The 17,520-nt window shown below is 37.6% G+C and overlaps 1 protein-coding gene across 1 annotated transcript in view; it reads left to right on the top strand.

Moving 5' to 3' along the window:
- The window catches only part of TMEM30A (transmembrane protein 30A), a 46,609-nt gene extending 32,252 nt beyond the window's left edge, over nt 1–14,357 (top strand). Inside the window, 4 exon segments of the mRNA XM_027550952.1 lie at nt 6,055–6,142; nt 7,154–7,297; nt 7,930–8,136; nt 10,995–14,357. Coding sequence (XP_027406753.1) covers nt 6,055–6,142; nt 7,154–7,297; nt 7,930–8,136; nt 10,995–11,188 — 633 coding nt within the window. The 3' untranslated portion in view covers nt 11,189–14,357.
- The last annotated feature ends 3,163 nt before the right edge of the window (nt 14,358–17,520 follow it).

The raw sequence follows: 17,520 nt of genomic DNA, 5'->3' as shown, positions 1-17,520 counted from the left end.
CCTATCTCTTTGCCATGAAGTAATGGGACCGGATGCCATGGTCTTCGTTTTCTGAATGTTGAGCTTTAAGCCAACTTTTTCACTATCCTTTTTCACTTTCATCAAGAGGCTCTTTAGTTCTTCACTTTCTGCCTTAAGAGTGGTATCATCTGCGTGTCTGAGGTTATTGATATTTCTCCTGGAAGTCTTGATTCCAGCTTGTGCTTTGTCCAGCCCAGCATATCACATGATATACTCTTCATGTAAGTTAAATAAGCAGGGTGACAATATACAGACTTGATGTACTCCTTTCCCGATTTGGAACTAGTCCATTGTTCCATGTCCATTTCTAACTGTTGCTTCTTGATCTGCATACAGATTTCTCAGGAGGCAGGTAAGGTGGTCTGGTATTCCCATCTATTTAAGAATTTTTTGACAGTTTATTGTGATCCACACAGTCAAAGACTTTGGCTTAGTCAATAAAGCAGAAGTAGATATTTTTCTGGAACTCTCATGCCTTTTCAGTGATCCAGCAGATGCTGGCAATTTGATCTCTGGTTCCTCTGCCTTTTCTGAATCCAGCTTAAACATCTGGAAGAACACAGTTTATGTACTGTTGAAGCCTGGCTTGGAGAATTTTGAGCATTACTTTACTAGCATGTGAGATGAGTGCAATTGTGCGGTAGTCTGAGCATTCTTTGGCATTACCTTTCTTTGGGATTGGAATGAAAACTCACCTTTTCCAGTCCTGTGGCCACTGCTGAGTTTTCCAAATTTGCTGGCATATTGAGTGCAACACTTTCACAACATCATCTTTTACGATTTGAAATAGCTCAACTGGAATTCCATCATCTCCACTAGCTTTGTTCGTAGTGATGCTTCCTAAGGCCCACTTGACTTCGCATTCCAGGATGTCTGGCTCTAGGTGAGTGATCACACCATTGTGATTATAAGGGTCATGAAGATCTTTTTTGTACAGTTCTTCTGTGTATTCTTGCCACCTCTTCTTAATATCTTCTACTTCTGTTAGGTCCATACCATTTCTGTCCTTTATTGAGCCCATCTTTGCATGAAATGTTCCCTTGATATCTCTAATTTTTTCTAAGATATCTCTAGTCTTTCCCGTTCTATTGTTTTCCTCTATTTCTTTGCATTGATCACTGAAGAAGGCTTTCTTATCTCTCCTTGCTATTCTTTGGAACTCTGCATTCAGATGGGTATATCTTTCCTTTTCTCCTATGCCTTTAGCTTCTCTTATTTTCTCAGCTATCTGTAAGGCCTTCTCAGACAACTATTTTGCCTTTTTGCATTTCTTTTTCTTGGGGACGGTCTTGATCACTGCCTCCTGTACAATGTCATGAACCTCCGTCCATAGTTCTTCAGGCACTCTGTCTATCAGATCTAATCCCTTGAATCTATTTGTCACTTCCACTGTATAATCGTAAGGGATTCTGGTCATACCTAAATGATCTAGTGGTTTTCCCTACTTTCTTCAATTTAAATCTGAATTTGGCAATAAGGAGTTCATGATCTGAGCCACAGTCAGCTCCTGGTCTTGTTTTTGCTGACTGTATAGAGCTTCTCCATCTTTGGCTGCAAAGAATATAATCAGTCTGATATCGGTATTGACCATCTGATAATGTCCATGTGTAGAGTCTCCTCTTGTGTTGTTCGAAGAGGGTGTTTGCTATGACCAGTGCGTTCTCATGGCAGAACTCTGTTAGCCTTTGCCCTGCTTCATATTGTACTCCAAGGCCAAATTTGCCTGTTACTCCAGGTATCTCTTGACTTCCTACTTTTGCATTCCAGTCCCCTGTAATGAAAAGAACATCTTTTTTGGGTGTTAGTTCTAGAAGGTCTTGTAGGTCTTCATAGAACCGTTCAACTTCAGCTTCAGCATTACTGTTTGGGGCATAGACTTGGTTTACTGTGATATTGAATGGTTTGTCTTGGAAACAAACAGAGATCATTCTGTCATTTTTGAGATTGTACCCAAGAACTGCATTTTAGACTTAAAAGAGCCTGGTGGGCTATAGTCCATGGGGTTGTAAAGAGTTGGACATGACTTAGCGACTAGATAACAAAAGCGACAGTCAGTTTGTAATGGAATTTTGATGGATGTAGCATTCTGGGAATATAATTTGTTCTGTTTGGGTTTATTCATTATTATTATACTGGGTAGGAATATGTAAATAAACTACTTTTAATTTCTGAGATTATGTTTTAAAATCAAACATGTTTGCTCTTTGTTTTTTACCCTGCTGCTGCTAAGTCACTTCAGTCGTGTCCGACTCTGTGTGACCCCATAGACGGCAGCCCACCAGGCTCCCCCATCCCTGGGATTCTCCAAGCAAGAACACTGGAGTGGGTTGCCATTTCCTTTTACCCTGTGGGACACCTAAGTACTAAAATCCAAAGGGGGTGGGTTACTGAAAAACTGTCTGAGGAGCTTTTTGAAAATAGAGAGTCCAGAATTCTAAGTCTTTCATGTCTACATCTACAGGGTTGGAGCTCTAAAATGTCTGTTTTTAACAAGCTCCCCTTGTGATGCTCAGCCCGGTTTGGCAACCTGTGGACTAGGTGATCTTGGGTTCCTGACTGTTGTTCAGCTTTCCATAGTAGTGGTTGGTGCCCAGGTATTTTATATTATTGCTGCCAGTGCAGCAAGCCTTAGGAGTCCCACAGTAATTTAAGGATCTCTTAAAACAGTGACTGTTAGAATGCATCTTAGAACCATATTGGGACCAGAATGGTCCTGGTAAATGTATAATTGCCCTTGGTTATCCTTCCCAGTTTTATTGCTATTTCCTGATGTTTGGGATTTTAAGAAATAATAAGTTTATTAAAGATTCCAGTTAGGTCTGTAATAGTTTGCAGTCCATGTGGGGGTTTATGTTGTTAGATCCACAAGTCCAGAGAAGGTGATGTTCCGTGAGACACACCAGGTACTCAGAATTTGTCGATTGGGATCATAGATTGGGTGTGTGTTGAAAGACCCAGAAGTGGTGGTTTATTTACAGTTCTTTTATGTAGATACACTCTTCACAGAGGGCAAAAGAAACCGAGATTCTTTTCTTCCAATCTTCAAGCAAAGTTTTTCAACTAAACTTAGGATTTTTTTCTGTAAAGGGCCAATAGTAAACATTTTCAGCTTTGCAGGTCATGTAGTCCATTGCAGCTACTCAGCTCTGCCATTTTAGAACGAAGGCAGCCATAGACAGTACTTAAGTGAATGGGTGTAGCTGTGTTCCAGTGAAGCTTTATTTACAAAAACAGGTCCTGGGCTGAATTTGGTTTGCAGCCTATCATTTATTGACCCCTGGACTAGACCAAAATATATGACTTAAGACCAGATGGCTCTCAAAAATTTTAAAGATGTTCAGAATAAACAGATTGAAGTCTAAGTTACTTAAAATTGTATGTAAGGCCCTTCACAATCTGATGTCAGCCTACCACTCTGGCCTTTTTGGTTTTATATTCTATCCTTAATGTACCTTTGGCTTGGCTGCCCTGGGCCATATACCAGTCCATTCTGAAGGAGATCAGCTCTGGGATTTCTTTGGAAGGAATGATGCTAAAGCTGAAACTCCAGTACTTTGGCCACCTCATGTGAAGAGTTGACACATTGGAAAAGACTCTGATGCTGGGAGGGATTGGGGGCAGGAGGAGAAGGGGACGACAGAGGATGAGATGGCTGGATGGCATCACTGACTATGTGGACGTGAGTCTCAGTGAACTCCGGGAGCTGGTGATGGACAGGGAGGCCTGGCGTGCTGCGATTCATGGGGTCGCAAAGCGTCGGACACGACTGAGCGACTGAACTGAACTATGCCTGGTGACACACGTAATCTGCCCATTTTGACATTTACATTTCATTTGTCTAGATTGTGGTTTTTACTCTTTTCCTGGAGGTCCCCTCATCTCAGGCCTGCTGTTTAGTGTCTCTGGATGCAAAATAACTTCTTTCTGTGTGTACTTCATTCATACTGTGTTCATACTTCATTTCATACTTTACTTAACACAGTCTCCCCATATCATCCACTCTCTGTCTTCCTTTCCAGGCCGTTCCAGCAGTTCTACGTAACTGCTAGAGTGATCTTTAAAAAAACATGAATACCATTTCTCTGCCTAAAACCTTTCAGTGGTTTGTTCACTCAGGATGATCTGAGCTGTGCACGACGCTCCGGTCTTATCGTTTTCTTTATTGCCCATACTCTTAACTACGTTCCCCCTTGACTTTCTCAGAGATACCAGGTTCTTTCTAAATGGCGTGTACTGTTCTCTTTGCTTCAGGCTCTCTTCTACATGTTCTTCACGTGGCTGTCTCCTACTTTCTTCAGGTCTTAACTTTGATGAGAAAGACTTCCCCGTATCATTTATTTACTTATCTTCTGTCTTCCCAACCATACTGCAAGCCCATGAGAGCAGGGAGCATGACTTTCTTTAATCACCATGTACCAAGTACCTCTACAGTGCCTAACACATGAGAGGCATTTAATAAATATATATGGAATAAATATAGACACTTTTGTCATGGCTCTCATTTCATATTATAGTTGGTTGTGTTTGGGTTTGTTTCCCTTGTTACATTGTGAGCTGCTGAAAAGCAGAGACTTTTTTTTCTTTCATTTATCCCTTTCTAGCACCTTTCATGGTATGTGGTACATGTTAGGTACTCAGTAAATGGTTTTTCTAAGGCAGTTACTACAAGTATGTAACATTGCTTAGTTCAGTACCTGATGACTAGGTTGTGAATATTTCCTTTCTTTTAAACCTTCTTCAGTAATTTAGTAGCTAGAAGACAGTTCTTCAGGACTCAAGTCCACCATCTCCTCTCTTTGCTGGTTTTCTAAATGAAGTTGCTATTCCACTCCCTCCCTTGCCCCCCAAGAGTTTAGTGGTTACAATATATATATGTCACACTGAGAGTTTATTTACCTTTTTTCCTTGAAATCACAGTTTTCATCAAAACAGTCAAATAATAATAGGCTAATTATATATTGTTTATCTTCATGGCCTTAGAATAACTTTATGAATGTAGATGGCATAGGGACTGAAAAGCTGAGAAGTCAAATATTAAGGAGACTTTATGAGATTCCCTGCCACATTTCTTTAATCTTCTCCTGTCTTTTTCACTCCTGTAGTTCTTTTTCCAATGAGAATGTAGATATAAGACAACATTGGTGATAGTGGAGTAGCCCTAGGATGCTAGGTTCTAGTTAATTTCAAACTGAGACTATCTTGCTTTGTTTATGTGTTTTGAGACATGGCCTAATGTGGCCTTGGAATTACAGAATAACTCAGACATATACCTCATGTTAGACTTGGTAGAATCTCTAGATTAACTACAAATTACATGTTTCCTTGAGATCTTCACTAGGGACTAAATCAAAACTGAATCTGGAGGACAGGTGTATTGCTGTTTGCCTTACCAACATGTTTGTTTTCTTTAACCTGGATGCACAATTTAGAGAAGACTGCTATATTCTGGGACTTCTTTTCCTTCCTTCTCTCCAGTCAGCCAACTCTCTTCCCTGCTCTCCCTTCCTTCTTTCCACAGGATTTAATTTGGGGATTTAACTCCAAACTACAGAATTTGAAATTATCTAGTTGAACATGTTCTTTTTTAAGTCAGGCCCAGATAAATCAAGGGACTTGCCTGAAGTTACACAGTACATTAGTTGGAACTAGAAGCTCCAGTCTTACTTCCAGTTTAAGATTCCCTTCATTACGTTATAGCTGGATTGACGATAGATGGCTTCTTAATTTTTCTTGGGTCGAAAACTGTTTGTAGTTACGATTTCTGTGTTGGTATGAAGATGTTTTAAAATTTCTTTTTGACATGTATCTGTGTAACAAAATATGTGCAAATGTTAGAAAGCAATAATATTAAGGAATATATTTTGCATAGTTAAATGTGGTATTGTTTATAATCTGTCTCTAGTATGACACTCTGTATGCATTGCAAATAAGAAATATGTAGGCATTGAATTTTTAATCAGTAACTAGGGCTAGCTGATAGTTCTCTCAGAGGCCTGGGTAATAATATCTCTCTTCTTTCCTTTTGAATATCAGAATCCCAGTAAGGAGTGTGAGCCTTATCGAAGAAATGAAGACAAACCAATTGCTCCTTGTGGGGCTATAGCCAACAGCATGTTTAATGGTATGATATAGAGATAAACAAAGATTATATATATTATGCTATAGTTAGGAATATTTGTATAATCTTACAGAGACAAGAATGGACTTAGCAACTGAACAGGAACATGAAATTGTAAAATTCAACAGCTTTAAGATAAATACATAATATTAGTTTTGCAGTGGGATATTGGAATGCTTTATGACTTTCTTTTGTGAATTCTTATATTTTAAGAATTTATGTCTCTGAGAAGAAAGAAGCAGAGACAGTCTGCTACTTCTGGTTTCACATATGATAAACTAACTTTGAATACTTATACCACTAAAAAGGGGCTACAGCACTGTCTGATATGAATATAATATGAACCATAAATGTGAGACATGTATATAATTTTAAGTTTTCTGATAGTCACATTAAAAACAATAAAACCAAGTTAAATTAACTTTAATAATATTTTATTAAACTCAGTATGCCCCAGATATTATCATTTCAGCATGTAAGTGATGTTCAGTATATAGTTATTAGTGAGATATTTTATATACTAATTTTTTATATAAAATCTTTGATGTATATTATATCCTTACAAAACATATTCATTTGGACAGGCATTAATTTCAAGAGCTCTGTAGCAATATAGCCAGGGATTACCATGTTGAACAGTGCAGATATAGAATTTGGTTAAGCTAGAAGCTATTTAGCAATGTGTGTTTTTTTTTTAAAGAATAGGAGAGGCAGATTTACCTTGCAACTTGTTTTATTTGTGTTAATATTAAAACATTTGACCTTACCACATACCAGCTAGCCATGTAGGAAAATGACTTGGAACTGTATTGAGGGAAGGCAAGTTCATCTAGGATCACAAAGTTACCATAGTTAATTCACATGTAAATAACCAAGAGCAGATGCACATCATGTGCCTGCTTTGTTAAAACTGCTTTGGGGAGCAAATACCAGATCCTCATTTCTCATGGAGTAAAGCTGTTACTGTGGATTTTCAGTAGATGTTTAGTAATATCTCTCTTTTCTTGTGTCCAGATACACTAGAATTGTTTCAGGTTGGCAATGCATCTGATCTTACGCCTATTCCTTTGAAAAAGAAAGGTATTGCTTGGTGGACAGATAAAAATGTAAAATTCAGAAATCCCCCTGGAACAGATCCCTTAGAAGAACGATTCAAAGGTAAAGTATTACTGTTATCGCTTAAAACATAATCTAGGTATTTTAATGAAATACCTAAAATTTTCTGTCTTCAGGATCTTAAAAAAGTTTATGGTTTTTTAAAAACAACTTTTCTTCCTGTCAAGTTAGGGAAAATATGTAGCATTTTCTAACGTTTTAAAATTCTAAAGGAAACATATACTGTTCATCTTGAATTTCTCTGGTATTTTCTTATGTGTTTCAGCTATAATCTTTTAAAGTTGTAACAAAGTTTATTTTAAACAAGTATTTATTTAAAATTTATAAGTCCAAATTTTTTTTTCTTTGCCTCCTTTATTCCATAATGTAATGTTTCTTACCATTACATCTTTGCATTAAGTCATCTGCCTTTTGGTACATACTCAGTAGCCTACTTTTAGTAATCTCTTGAGATATCAGTCAAATCTTTGTAATTATTTGTTAAGGTTTTATGTGAGGAATTGATTTCTCTTTAGATTTTAAGACTTAGAATATGACTATATTTCTATTTTTGCACGTAGGGAAAATATTCATATTGTGTATCTTTGTTTTATCAGAGTATGACTTTTTATTGAAACTCTTAATAAAACGGAATATTTTGTCTCCCCATTCCACTCCCATCTCTCCTGTTTAAGGCACAACAAAGCCAGTAAACTGGGTTAAACCAGTTTACATGTTGGATTCTGACGAAGATAATAATGGCTTCATAAATGAGGATTTTATTGTTTGGATGCGTACTGCAGCATTACCTACTTTTCGTAAGTTATATCGTCTTATAGAGCGGAAAAATGATTTACATCCAACATTACCAGCTGGACGATACTATTTGAATATCACATACAGTATCCTTTTTTGGCCATGTACACAGATTCAAAGAATTTGAAAGGAGTATAGTCCAACTTTGTCTGTTATGTGGCATGCTACTTTGTACTTTAGTTTTGTTCACTGCATTTTTGTAAGAGTATGTGTATATGTATGAGAAAGTCTCTTTTAACTTGTTTCTTCCAGAAACATATTTAATTTTTATATACTTTGGACTAGAATTCAAGCATCTTATTTGGTGAAAAAGTGATCAGGGGTTCCCATATTACTTAGTAAAGTATTTAAAATGTAGTGCTAGATTTATTAATAAGTTAGATATTTTTACAAGAGAGATTGAGTTTAATACAAAGGCTAGTAAGTATACCTAGTGCTTAGCAAATAAGTATTGGTGGTAGTGGGCTGTTTCAATATTTTTTTTTTTCAAAAATTTTTTTAGATATTAAAAATTAATGAATTTGTTACTTCATATCAACATAATTATTTATAATGATTCTTTTTACAGTACCAAAGCATTTTTATCATTAGCTGTATTGTTCTACCTTAATAATTTAGGCAGACTTTTAAGTGCTGATAAATACCATTTATTTCATCCTAACTCTATGTCAGTTATATTAAATACTCTGCATATATTATTTATTTCAAGCATTGTGAATCATCTCCGTATTGTAGACAAGAATACAGGAACACAGAGCCTTTAAATAACTTATCTGAGATTACACAAGTAGTAGAAAAATTGGGATTCGGAATCAAGCTGCTGACTCCAAAGGCTGTTGACTTTACCATCAACCACAACTGTAGGCTGCACCCCTGGCTGGTTCAATCAAGTAGTCAGACCTGTCCATATCAGCCTGGGTGCAGAGTCTTTTCTAAGCTAGAAATATTGGGCACTAACTTTTATTTAATCTCTAGCCCATTGCTTGTATATATCATGGATGAAAATAGCTCAGATATTAGCATTTAAGTGTTTGCTGATGATCTTACATTTTTGATTTTTCATAACCCAAATTATGATTCATGGGGTCGCAAAGAGTCGGGCACGACTGAGCGACTGAACTGAACCCAAATTAGCTATAAATACATATTTTCAGTTTAGATTAATAAATGGTTGAATTAATAGACCTCATTTCAAAGTAAAGATCTATTTGGATCCTTAGTGGTTTGATTTTACACCTCAGCACACACCTGAGCGTGACCTGATAGTGACAGACTGAAAGTGTCCAAGTTTTTGAAACTCTGCCTACATAGCAGCAGTTTTAGACAAACAGACTAAATTTAGGTGCTGGTAGAGAGAATAATTGGAGAAGGAAATGGCAGCCCACTCCAGTGTTCTTGCCTGGAGGATCCCAGGGATGGCGGAGCCTGGTGGGCTGCCGTCTATGGGGTCACACAGAGTCGGACACGACTGAAGCGACTTAGCAGCAGCAGCAGAGAGAATAATCTTGAGGCTGTAGCCAAAGTAGAGGGCAGCCTGCAGCCTACAGCACAAGAAAGGGAAGGCTTTGGAGCACTCAGGGTTTCTTACGTTACGTTAAGTCACTTCAGTCGTGTCCGACTCTCTGCGACCCCATAGACAGTAGCCTACCAGGCTCCCCCGTCCCTGGGATTCTCCAGGCAAGAACACTGGAGTGGGTTGCCATTTCCTTCTCCAATGCATGAAAGTGAAAAGTGAAAGTGAAGTCGCTCAGTCGTGTCCGACTCTTAGCCACCCCATGGACTGTAGCCTACTAGGCTCCTCCGTCCATGGGATTTTCCAGGCAAGAGTGCTGGAGTGGGGTGCCATTGCCTTCTCTGCAGGGTTTCTTAGTTGACAGATAATCTGCACCAAGAAAACTGTTAGGAGAAATGTAGTCTTTTGAAAATCAGTAAGACAGAAATGAGACCTGCAAAACATCAAGGGTTGATTATCAAAACTGAGTCTAAGGTGGAAACTAGATATTAGAATTAAGGTATAAGCCCCCTTTTTAGAGTTGGGATATTGAGAGACTAGCTTGGGTGATTTGATACCACATCCCATAGAGTATTGGGTTAGTTAGAACTCATAATCATTCCTGGCTTGGGTTGCGATTGATTTAAGAACTAGTAGAGCTGAGCCTCCCTTTGGAGTCACAGGGCCTGTCTTCCAGGCTGGGGAGCTACAGAAGCTGGAGAAACAGATGGGAACTCTCACACTTGACTCAAAAGATGCGTCTGAAGAAGTTGTGAACCTTTAGCTTAGGGACTTAGTTCTGTCTTCTTCTCTGCCCTAACTCTTGCCAGAATCCTGGAATTTGTCCATGGATGTAGCTCATCCAGTATGTTGATGTCCCATTTCTTCCTTCATTTCCACTCTGTTTTAGCCATTGACTCTGTGTCACACTGAGTTTTCTCATTGCTCCAAGTCCGCCATATAAAACTTCAGTGTCATGCTTTTTGTCTTGTGCTGCGTCCTTCCACCTTCTCAGAACGACACTCTTGCTACACATGCGTTTTGAGCTCATTGCTCAAAAAGTGCCCCAGTCCCTTCATTCTTCCTGTTTCTCCTGGTCTGTCAACCTCGTTTTCCTCTATGGGTTTCATTGCTGTTTATCTGAAATATTTTTTTTTCACATTACAGGCCTTTTACCCCTTCTGTGTAATGAGAACAGAAATATCTGAGAAATTACATAACTCTTAAATTTAGTTGCTTTTGCTTGTAAACTATATTGGCTTCTACTACTAACAGTTTGTGAAATCAATCCTTTAGGGTAATAATTGTATAATTATTTTGTGATTTAGAACATATGAGTAAGGTATCTATCATAGAATTATACCAATGAATTACAAGGAATTAAATGCCAACTTAAGTTATATTTTAAACACCAAGTAACAAGACATGGATGTCTTCCTATACACTCTTCAGATTACCCTGTACATTCATTTGATGGACGGAAGCGGATGATCTTGAGCACCATTTCATGGATGGGAGGAAAAAATCCATTTTTGGGGATTGCTTACATCACTATTGGATCCATCTCCTTTCTTCTGGGAGTTGTACTGCTAGTAATTAATCATAAATATAGAAACAGTAGTAATACTGCTGACATTACCATTTAATTTTATATTCTGAAAACAAATTTACTGCATGTGCATCAAGGCCAGTCCTATTCAACCTAGCTTTCAAATGCTGATGTTCTGGTTAGTATGTCATTTTTGAAGTTGGCACATAACATTTTTTAAAAAGCAGTCTTTGTCTTCTGCTTCTTCCTTATGGATGACTTATGAAAATATATGACGGGTATAAAACAGATTAGCTATACTGATCATATCAACACTGTAACTGTTGAAATGGCATTATGATGTTTCTTTTTTGTTGGGACAGGCTGTGTGATGCATAGAGCCTCTTTCATGTGAAATGCGTCTGCTGCTTATATGTTTATGCTGTGTTGATGATAATATATTGACATATGATACTGTATATGTGTGCCTGTTGTGTGAAGAACGGGATTACAAGATGTATGAGTATAACGACTTGCTAACCTTTCAGGATCCAGAGTTACAAAAAGATGAAGACCAAATCTAAATAAAACACTTCATCATTTTCATGTGTCGTGTGTAAAGGCTTAAAGTACCATCTTTGTTGAGGTGATTCCTGTATTCAGCTTATCCAGTACAATTGTCAAGCTTAGATTTGATTTCAAAGGACATGCTTAACCTGGCTAGCATAGGAATTAATGCTCGTGTCTGAAGAGGTCAGGTGGGTCTCAGGAGAATTTAAAATTCCACTTCCCATTTTGGCTAAGATGTTGCAGTCAGGAAACTCATCTTGCTGTTTTTACACGTGACCATTTCCCTTGAAGCTTACACTTCATCAGGGATCCAAGAATATAGGTGAGAGGGGAAAACTTCTTGGCAGACCTTGTCTTCTGTCTCAACTATAAACCAGGTATAAATGTTCAAAGGAGACTGTTTTCATTCTTGTGGTATTTAACATTCAGAAATTTGCTTCAGCATTGGAAATACCTCAAGCTGTTTTTAATTTGCAGGTAAGTGTTTTGACCTAAGTACTAATATTATATTTCTGAGGTTTTAGAAAACAGTAACCTTTATTTCCTCTATATTTCATCCAGTTTTTACATGTAGGTCAAATGTGGATGTGTACGGACATTCTCTTTAGTTATGGCACCAATTGTTTTGGTTGGTTTTTCTCAGACGTACTTTCAAAAGAAATTCTTTAAATTTCCTAATTAAATTCTGGAGATTTCGGAGTATGTACACGGTAAATTATAATATATATGCTTGAAGTTATTTTATTTTCTATTAACTGGAATTATTTTTAATATTCCTTCTTGAATAAATGCTGTAATTTGTTTGCTATGGAACTGATTCTTGAATGTAAACTTATTTTTTCACATGCATGAAATGTATGTCTTAATCAGAGGTGGCTTAATTGCATTGAAATGGCTATTTTTTTTAAACTAAAATAACTCATATGTTTGTATAGAAAAATGCCTGTTTGAATTAAGAGTTTGTAATGGTTTCCTTTGGTTATATGTTAAATCAAAAGGTCTGTGTAATGTATCAATTTTGACTACATTTTTAAAAAAAAATAATGTAATGGTAATAGTAGAAATGTGCCACACTTAAGTTTTGTACAATATGAAATTCAGTTAAAAGAACTTGTGGTTCATACTTAACAGAATATTACTTGCATGAAGTACTTAATGTTTGGTTATCCTGAAGTTTCTGAGTGCATAGGGTATTCTTTGTGTAAAACTATGTTTTTGTCAGTCGTTCAGAATATGGTTATTTATTCTGATAATTGACCCTCTTGCACATGGCAGTGTATTTTCTGGGATATATCAGTAGGGGAGAGGGCTTCTGCCAGTATTTGCAGGTTGAGTTTGTGCTGTTTAAGAAGGACTGACTGCCATCCTGCATCTCTTTTTCTAACTGGGGGACCAGGATTGCCGCTACAGAAAAGTCGAAGAGCCTCTCCAACCTTTTGTCATCTGTGGTGAAGATGGAATCTTAAAATATATTTGGAGTTTTATCTGTTTTTACAAATACATTGATGGCCTAAGTTCTGCCTTGTCTGCTGCCATTTGAGTTGTAAGGGATTCCTGTTGCTAAATACGAAGAATGTGGAACACTCATATGGCCTCTGTGACTGGGGGAAGGAAGGAAAACATTTCTTTCTTATGGGCTTTATGCTCACTTTTGGAAACACCAATGTCATACTCAGCTTTCAAAGAATCAGAATGCATTTTAAGACAACTAGGTTGAGTAGAAGGCATTGAAGAATACATTAACTTGCTGGAAATAATTGTGATATATGAAGTTCCCAATTGATGGAATTATTTAATATGTAAAGACTAAGAAATTTCTTTGAAATCATAAAGCAGTTTAAAAATAAATTGGTAAAAATAACTGTACTACCTAATAGAGAATTATTCAACCAAGAGAAGTCAAGTGACTATTATTTGTTTATTGGTTAGTAACAGTTTATTTGTAAGCTTGATTATATTGAAAGATAACTTACTGTTAGTATATTCTGTATTAATAAAAATGAAAAATATTAATTTTGCTATGTTTAAGTGTCTTGCTAAAATAACAGTGCCCCAGTATTGTTGTTAATATTTAGCTCTAAATTTTAGCCCAAGCTCAATGAGTCCAGGTTTTAACATTTCCATGCCTAGATTTGATTGCCATCTGTATGTGTATTAGTCACTCTAACAGCATTAATTGCAAGATATATCTACACTACTGAGCAGCATCTGTTCTCCTTAGGAAGTGGTCAGAGTATAACCTCAGTTATAGGCAGACAGGCTAGATTTGGTATTAGAGCGAGGGAAATTTTTGGTAAATAGAAAATGAAAAACTGGTAGGGAGACAAGGGCGATGAAAATAATGAACAAGGTGGGGGGGTGGCATAAGAAATGAAAAGCCAGACTAGGAAAGAGGAGCGGCTGAGAGGTACGCCTAATGGTTGCTGCTAAGCCTCTCATCTCCTGTCTTCATGGGAACACTGCCTTCGCGTTACTCTGTCATCCTGTGCTGGTTAAGCTGCAGAATTCTGTTCTTTGTGAACATGGCTATTTTGAGGGGAGGATGGAGGGAGTAAGGAAGTGCTGTTTCAAGGAGAATTTGATGCATAAATGTAGTATTTGGATAATCTAGCAAAGTGTATTAGAGCTGGTTTCTTGTCCATGCCCTTCAGTAAACATAAAAATTATATTTCCCCTAATGTCATTTGAAATTTCAGAATAAATATGTCTAAAATCGAGTCAGACCATGGTGACCTTATTTCCTTTTATATATCTAAAATTTATCAAACTAATGTACACAGTTAAAAAAATATCTGAAGGCATTAAGATGAAAAACAGTACCTGCTCCAGCTTTTCTAGAGGTGATCACTTTGACTTCAAAAGTTGTTACTTTTGGTATTTATCTTGGTGTATCTAAATAACATGCCTATTCTACTATTGCTTGATTGAATAACTTGAGACCTTATTGTCTTCTTGATGCTATTACTGACGATTTAGCTAACACACATATCTCCCCTTCTCCTACTATATAGTTATAATATTTAATAAACACATTAACTATTGTTTAATTATGACTTTAAAAATACTGTATACAGTAGAGCAAAGGAGAGTGCCAAGATTATACTTTGTACACTTTACTTTTCCCAGAATTAATAATCATTCTACTTTTTAACATTTACATAACTTTCTGGAAGCCTGTCTTAAAATTTTTCTAGCTTTTCTGGCAGGTCCATCATGTTCTCATTGCTGATCTTTTGATGGATTTTGTCTCCAAATATCAGATAACCCGATTCCCTGTTTTTACTAGGAAGGTCTGTCCTGCAGTCGTCCTTCTCTGCCAGTCTGTGCTGGTGATTTTTTGGTGAGCTACACAGCTGTTACTCCATGCTCTCATTGCGCCCTCCTGTGCTGGATCTGCTGGGGCCTAATTTACTCTCTTGTTTACTGGAGCTATTTTCAGTTTTTATGTAAGTGAATTTCCTCCCATTTCTGGCTAGTCTGAGCAATCTATTGTGTATGAGTGGACCCCAAAAACTTATTGAAAGCTCTTTGTTTGTGGGCTAGTGCTTGGCCAGTGATGGCCTCCCCAGCATAGTGCTACTCAGAACTGCCGCTTATGATAAAATGCTTAGACAAGTAATAAATGGTTGGCAGGTCAGCAACTGTAGGTAGATTGAATTTTGAGAAGTGCTGCATTAGGGAATGACTGTCAGGGAGCCAGTCCTTTGGCTGGAGGCCTTTTCTGTGGGACTGTTCAGTTTTTCTAGGGATGAATTCTCTAGTCTTCTGCAAAAGGAAGGGTTGAAAGAGGATCTGTCTCTTACTGCTCTGAACTTTCTGCTTCTTCTGCCTTGTCTTCCCCCTCAGTTTCTGTTTCCACTTCACATACTTCTGCTATACCTGTCCCTTTGTATATGCTGTCCACCTAGTTGTCTCCCATTACTTTTTCCAGATAAAAATTCTCTCGTCTTCTGCCTGTGGGAGACACGACGGAGGTGAGAGGTGGTATCTGTCAAGAGGCAGACGGGTGGAGATGTTGGGGATCGGACCATTCTGTTGTATACAGTTTTCAGCTACTCATTTTCAGGCCGGTCCCTTGACTCCACTCTGCTGTAAGTTCTGCTTCCAAGTCTGAGCTTCTCGGGTTTTGGAGCCCATGAGCGTGCTTCTCAGTGGGATCCGTCCCCTTGCAGTCCCTGTAGATGCTGGCTCCCTCTGTCCTGCTCAGCCATATTCCATCTCCTTTCTGTTTTCCAGAAACCTGTTGAAATTGATTTCTGTTATTGTCTCCTTTTTACTCTCCATCATTTTAGGCTGTATTTTTTTAAATATTCTTTAGACTGTCATACAATAATCATTACTTTTCGTTCTTGTACAGTTTTGTGAATTTTAACACATGTATAGATTTGGGTAACCATCTTAGAATACAGAGCAGTACCACAATCCTGTCTCCTTTCTACTGTACAGCGTTATAGTCACCCTTTCCTCCACCCATGAACCCAGGCAACCACTGATCTTTTTTCCACCCCCATAGTTTTGTCTCCTGAAATGTCATAAATGTATTCATATGTAACCTTTTGAAGCTTGCTTATTTTATTCAGCATAATGCCTTTGAGATTCATCTAAGGTGATGTATCTAAAAATATCTCTTTCAGTTCCTTTTCTTTCATTTTATTGGAGTTGACAGACTTTTTGGGCCAATCCACTATCTTAAACTGGAACCACCTGGAAGTACATTTTGGTGATTTTATTGTGTTTTTAAATTAATGTGAGCTTATCTGTACTTCACAGGCTTTTCTATGAAACGGTGATGTGGAAGAAGACTGAACTCACCGTACACCACTTTTACCGTGAAGACTGATATGCCGCTTTCTGCATTTCTTGTCCTTTGTTGACAAGAAACGCAGAAAAAAATAGCTTTACAAGTACATGTCAAATAACAGTTGAATCAGTGGGCTAAAATAATCCCTGGGTTGTATTGTCTTCCCTTTTTCACAACAAAGCTTGTAAAAGGGAAATTATATTTTAATACTGTCTTCAGCTAGCCTTTCGCCCCACTATTGCACTGTGGCCTCTTCACTATCTGCATCTGAAAGATCCTGTAGAATAATACAGTTTTTAGAATCAGGCTGACCTGGCTCTTAAATATATAAACTGTATCTTCAGATAATTTAATCTCCTAAATCATTGACTTATCATTTCCTTGCCAGTAAAATGGGGATTTTAATACCACTTGACAGATTTTGATTTGAAGAATAAGGCAAGTGATAGATGATAAGCATTTAGCACAAAGTATAGAAAAATGGCACTCAGTGAACAACTTTTTGTCAAATCAGCTGAGCCCATCCCATCCTAGCCTGGGCTTTCTCTTAACATTACTCGATGTGGTGAATGGTATGAGCAACCATCTTATGAGTTAAACCAGAAATCTGCTCACCTCCCCAACTTCCCAGTCTGATAAATCACTACATTCTGTTGATTTTTGAAGGTGCTTCCTCATTGTTGACTCTCTAACCCATCTTCTAACCTACATTCCTTTAGCTCCATCTCTCTTGCTGCTGACGTCAGGTTTTGTTTGGATTTCTTGGATTACTGTAATGTGTCAGTCCCTTAGTCGTGTCTGACTCTCTGACCCCTTGGACTGTAGCCTGCCATGCTCCTCTGTCCATGGGGATTCTCCAGGCAAGACTACTGGACTGGGTAGCAATTCCCTTCAAGTGCCTGCTAATGGTCTCTCTGTCCTAGTAACTCATATCCAATCCAGCCTTTTTACTACTACCAGAATGATCTTGAAATAGAGTTGATTCTAAAGCATTTGCCATTTAAACCTTTAAATGGCCCAAACACCTTCAGAATAAAATCTAAAACTCATCATTAAAAACCTCCCATCTTCCACTATTG

Source organism: Bos indicus x Bos taurus, chromosome 9 (assembly GCF_003369695.1).
Source record: "Bos indicus x Bos taurus breed Angus x Brahman F1 hybrid chromosome 9, Bos_hybrid_MaternalHap_v2.0, whole genome shotgun sequence".
Taxonomy (NCBI): domain Eukaryota; kingdom Metazoa; phylum Chordata; class Mammalia; order Artiodactyla; family Bovidae; genus Bos; species Bos indicus x Bos taurus.
The sequence above is the reverse complement of the archived record's forward strand: the minus strand, read 5'-3'. Positions and strand labels throughout refer to the sequence as shown.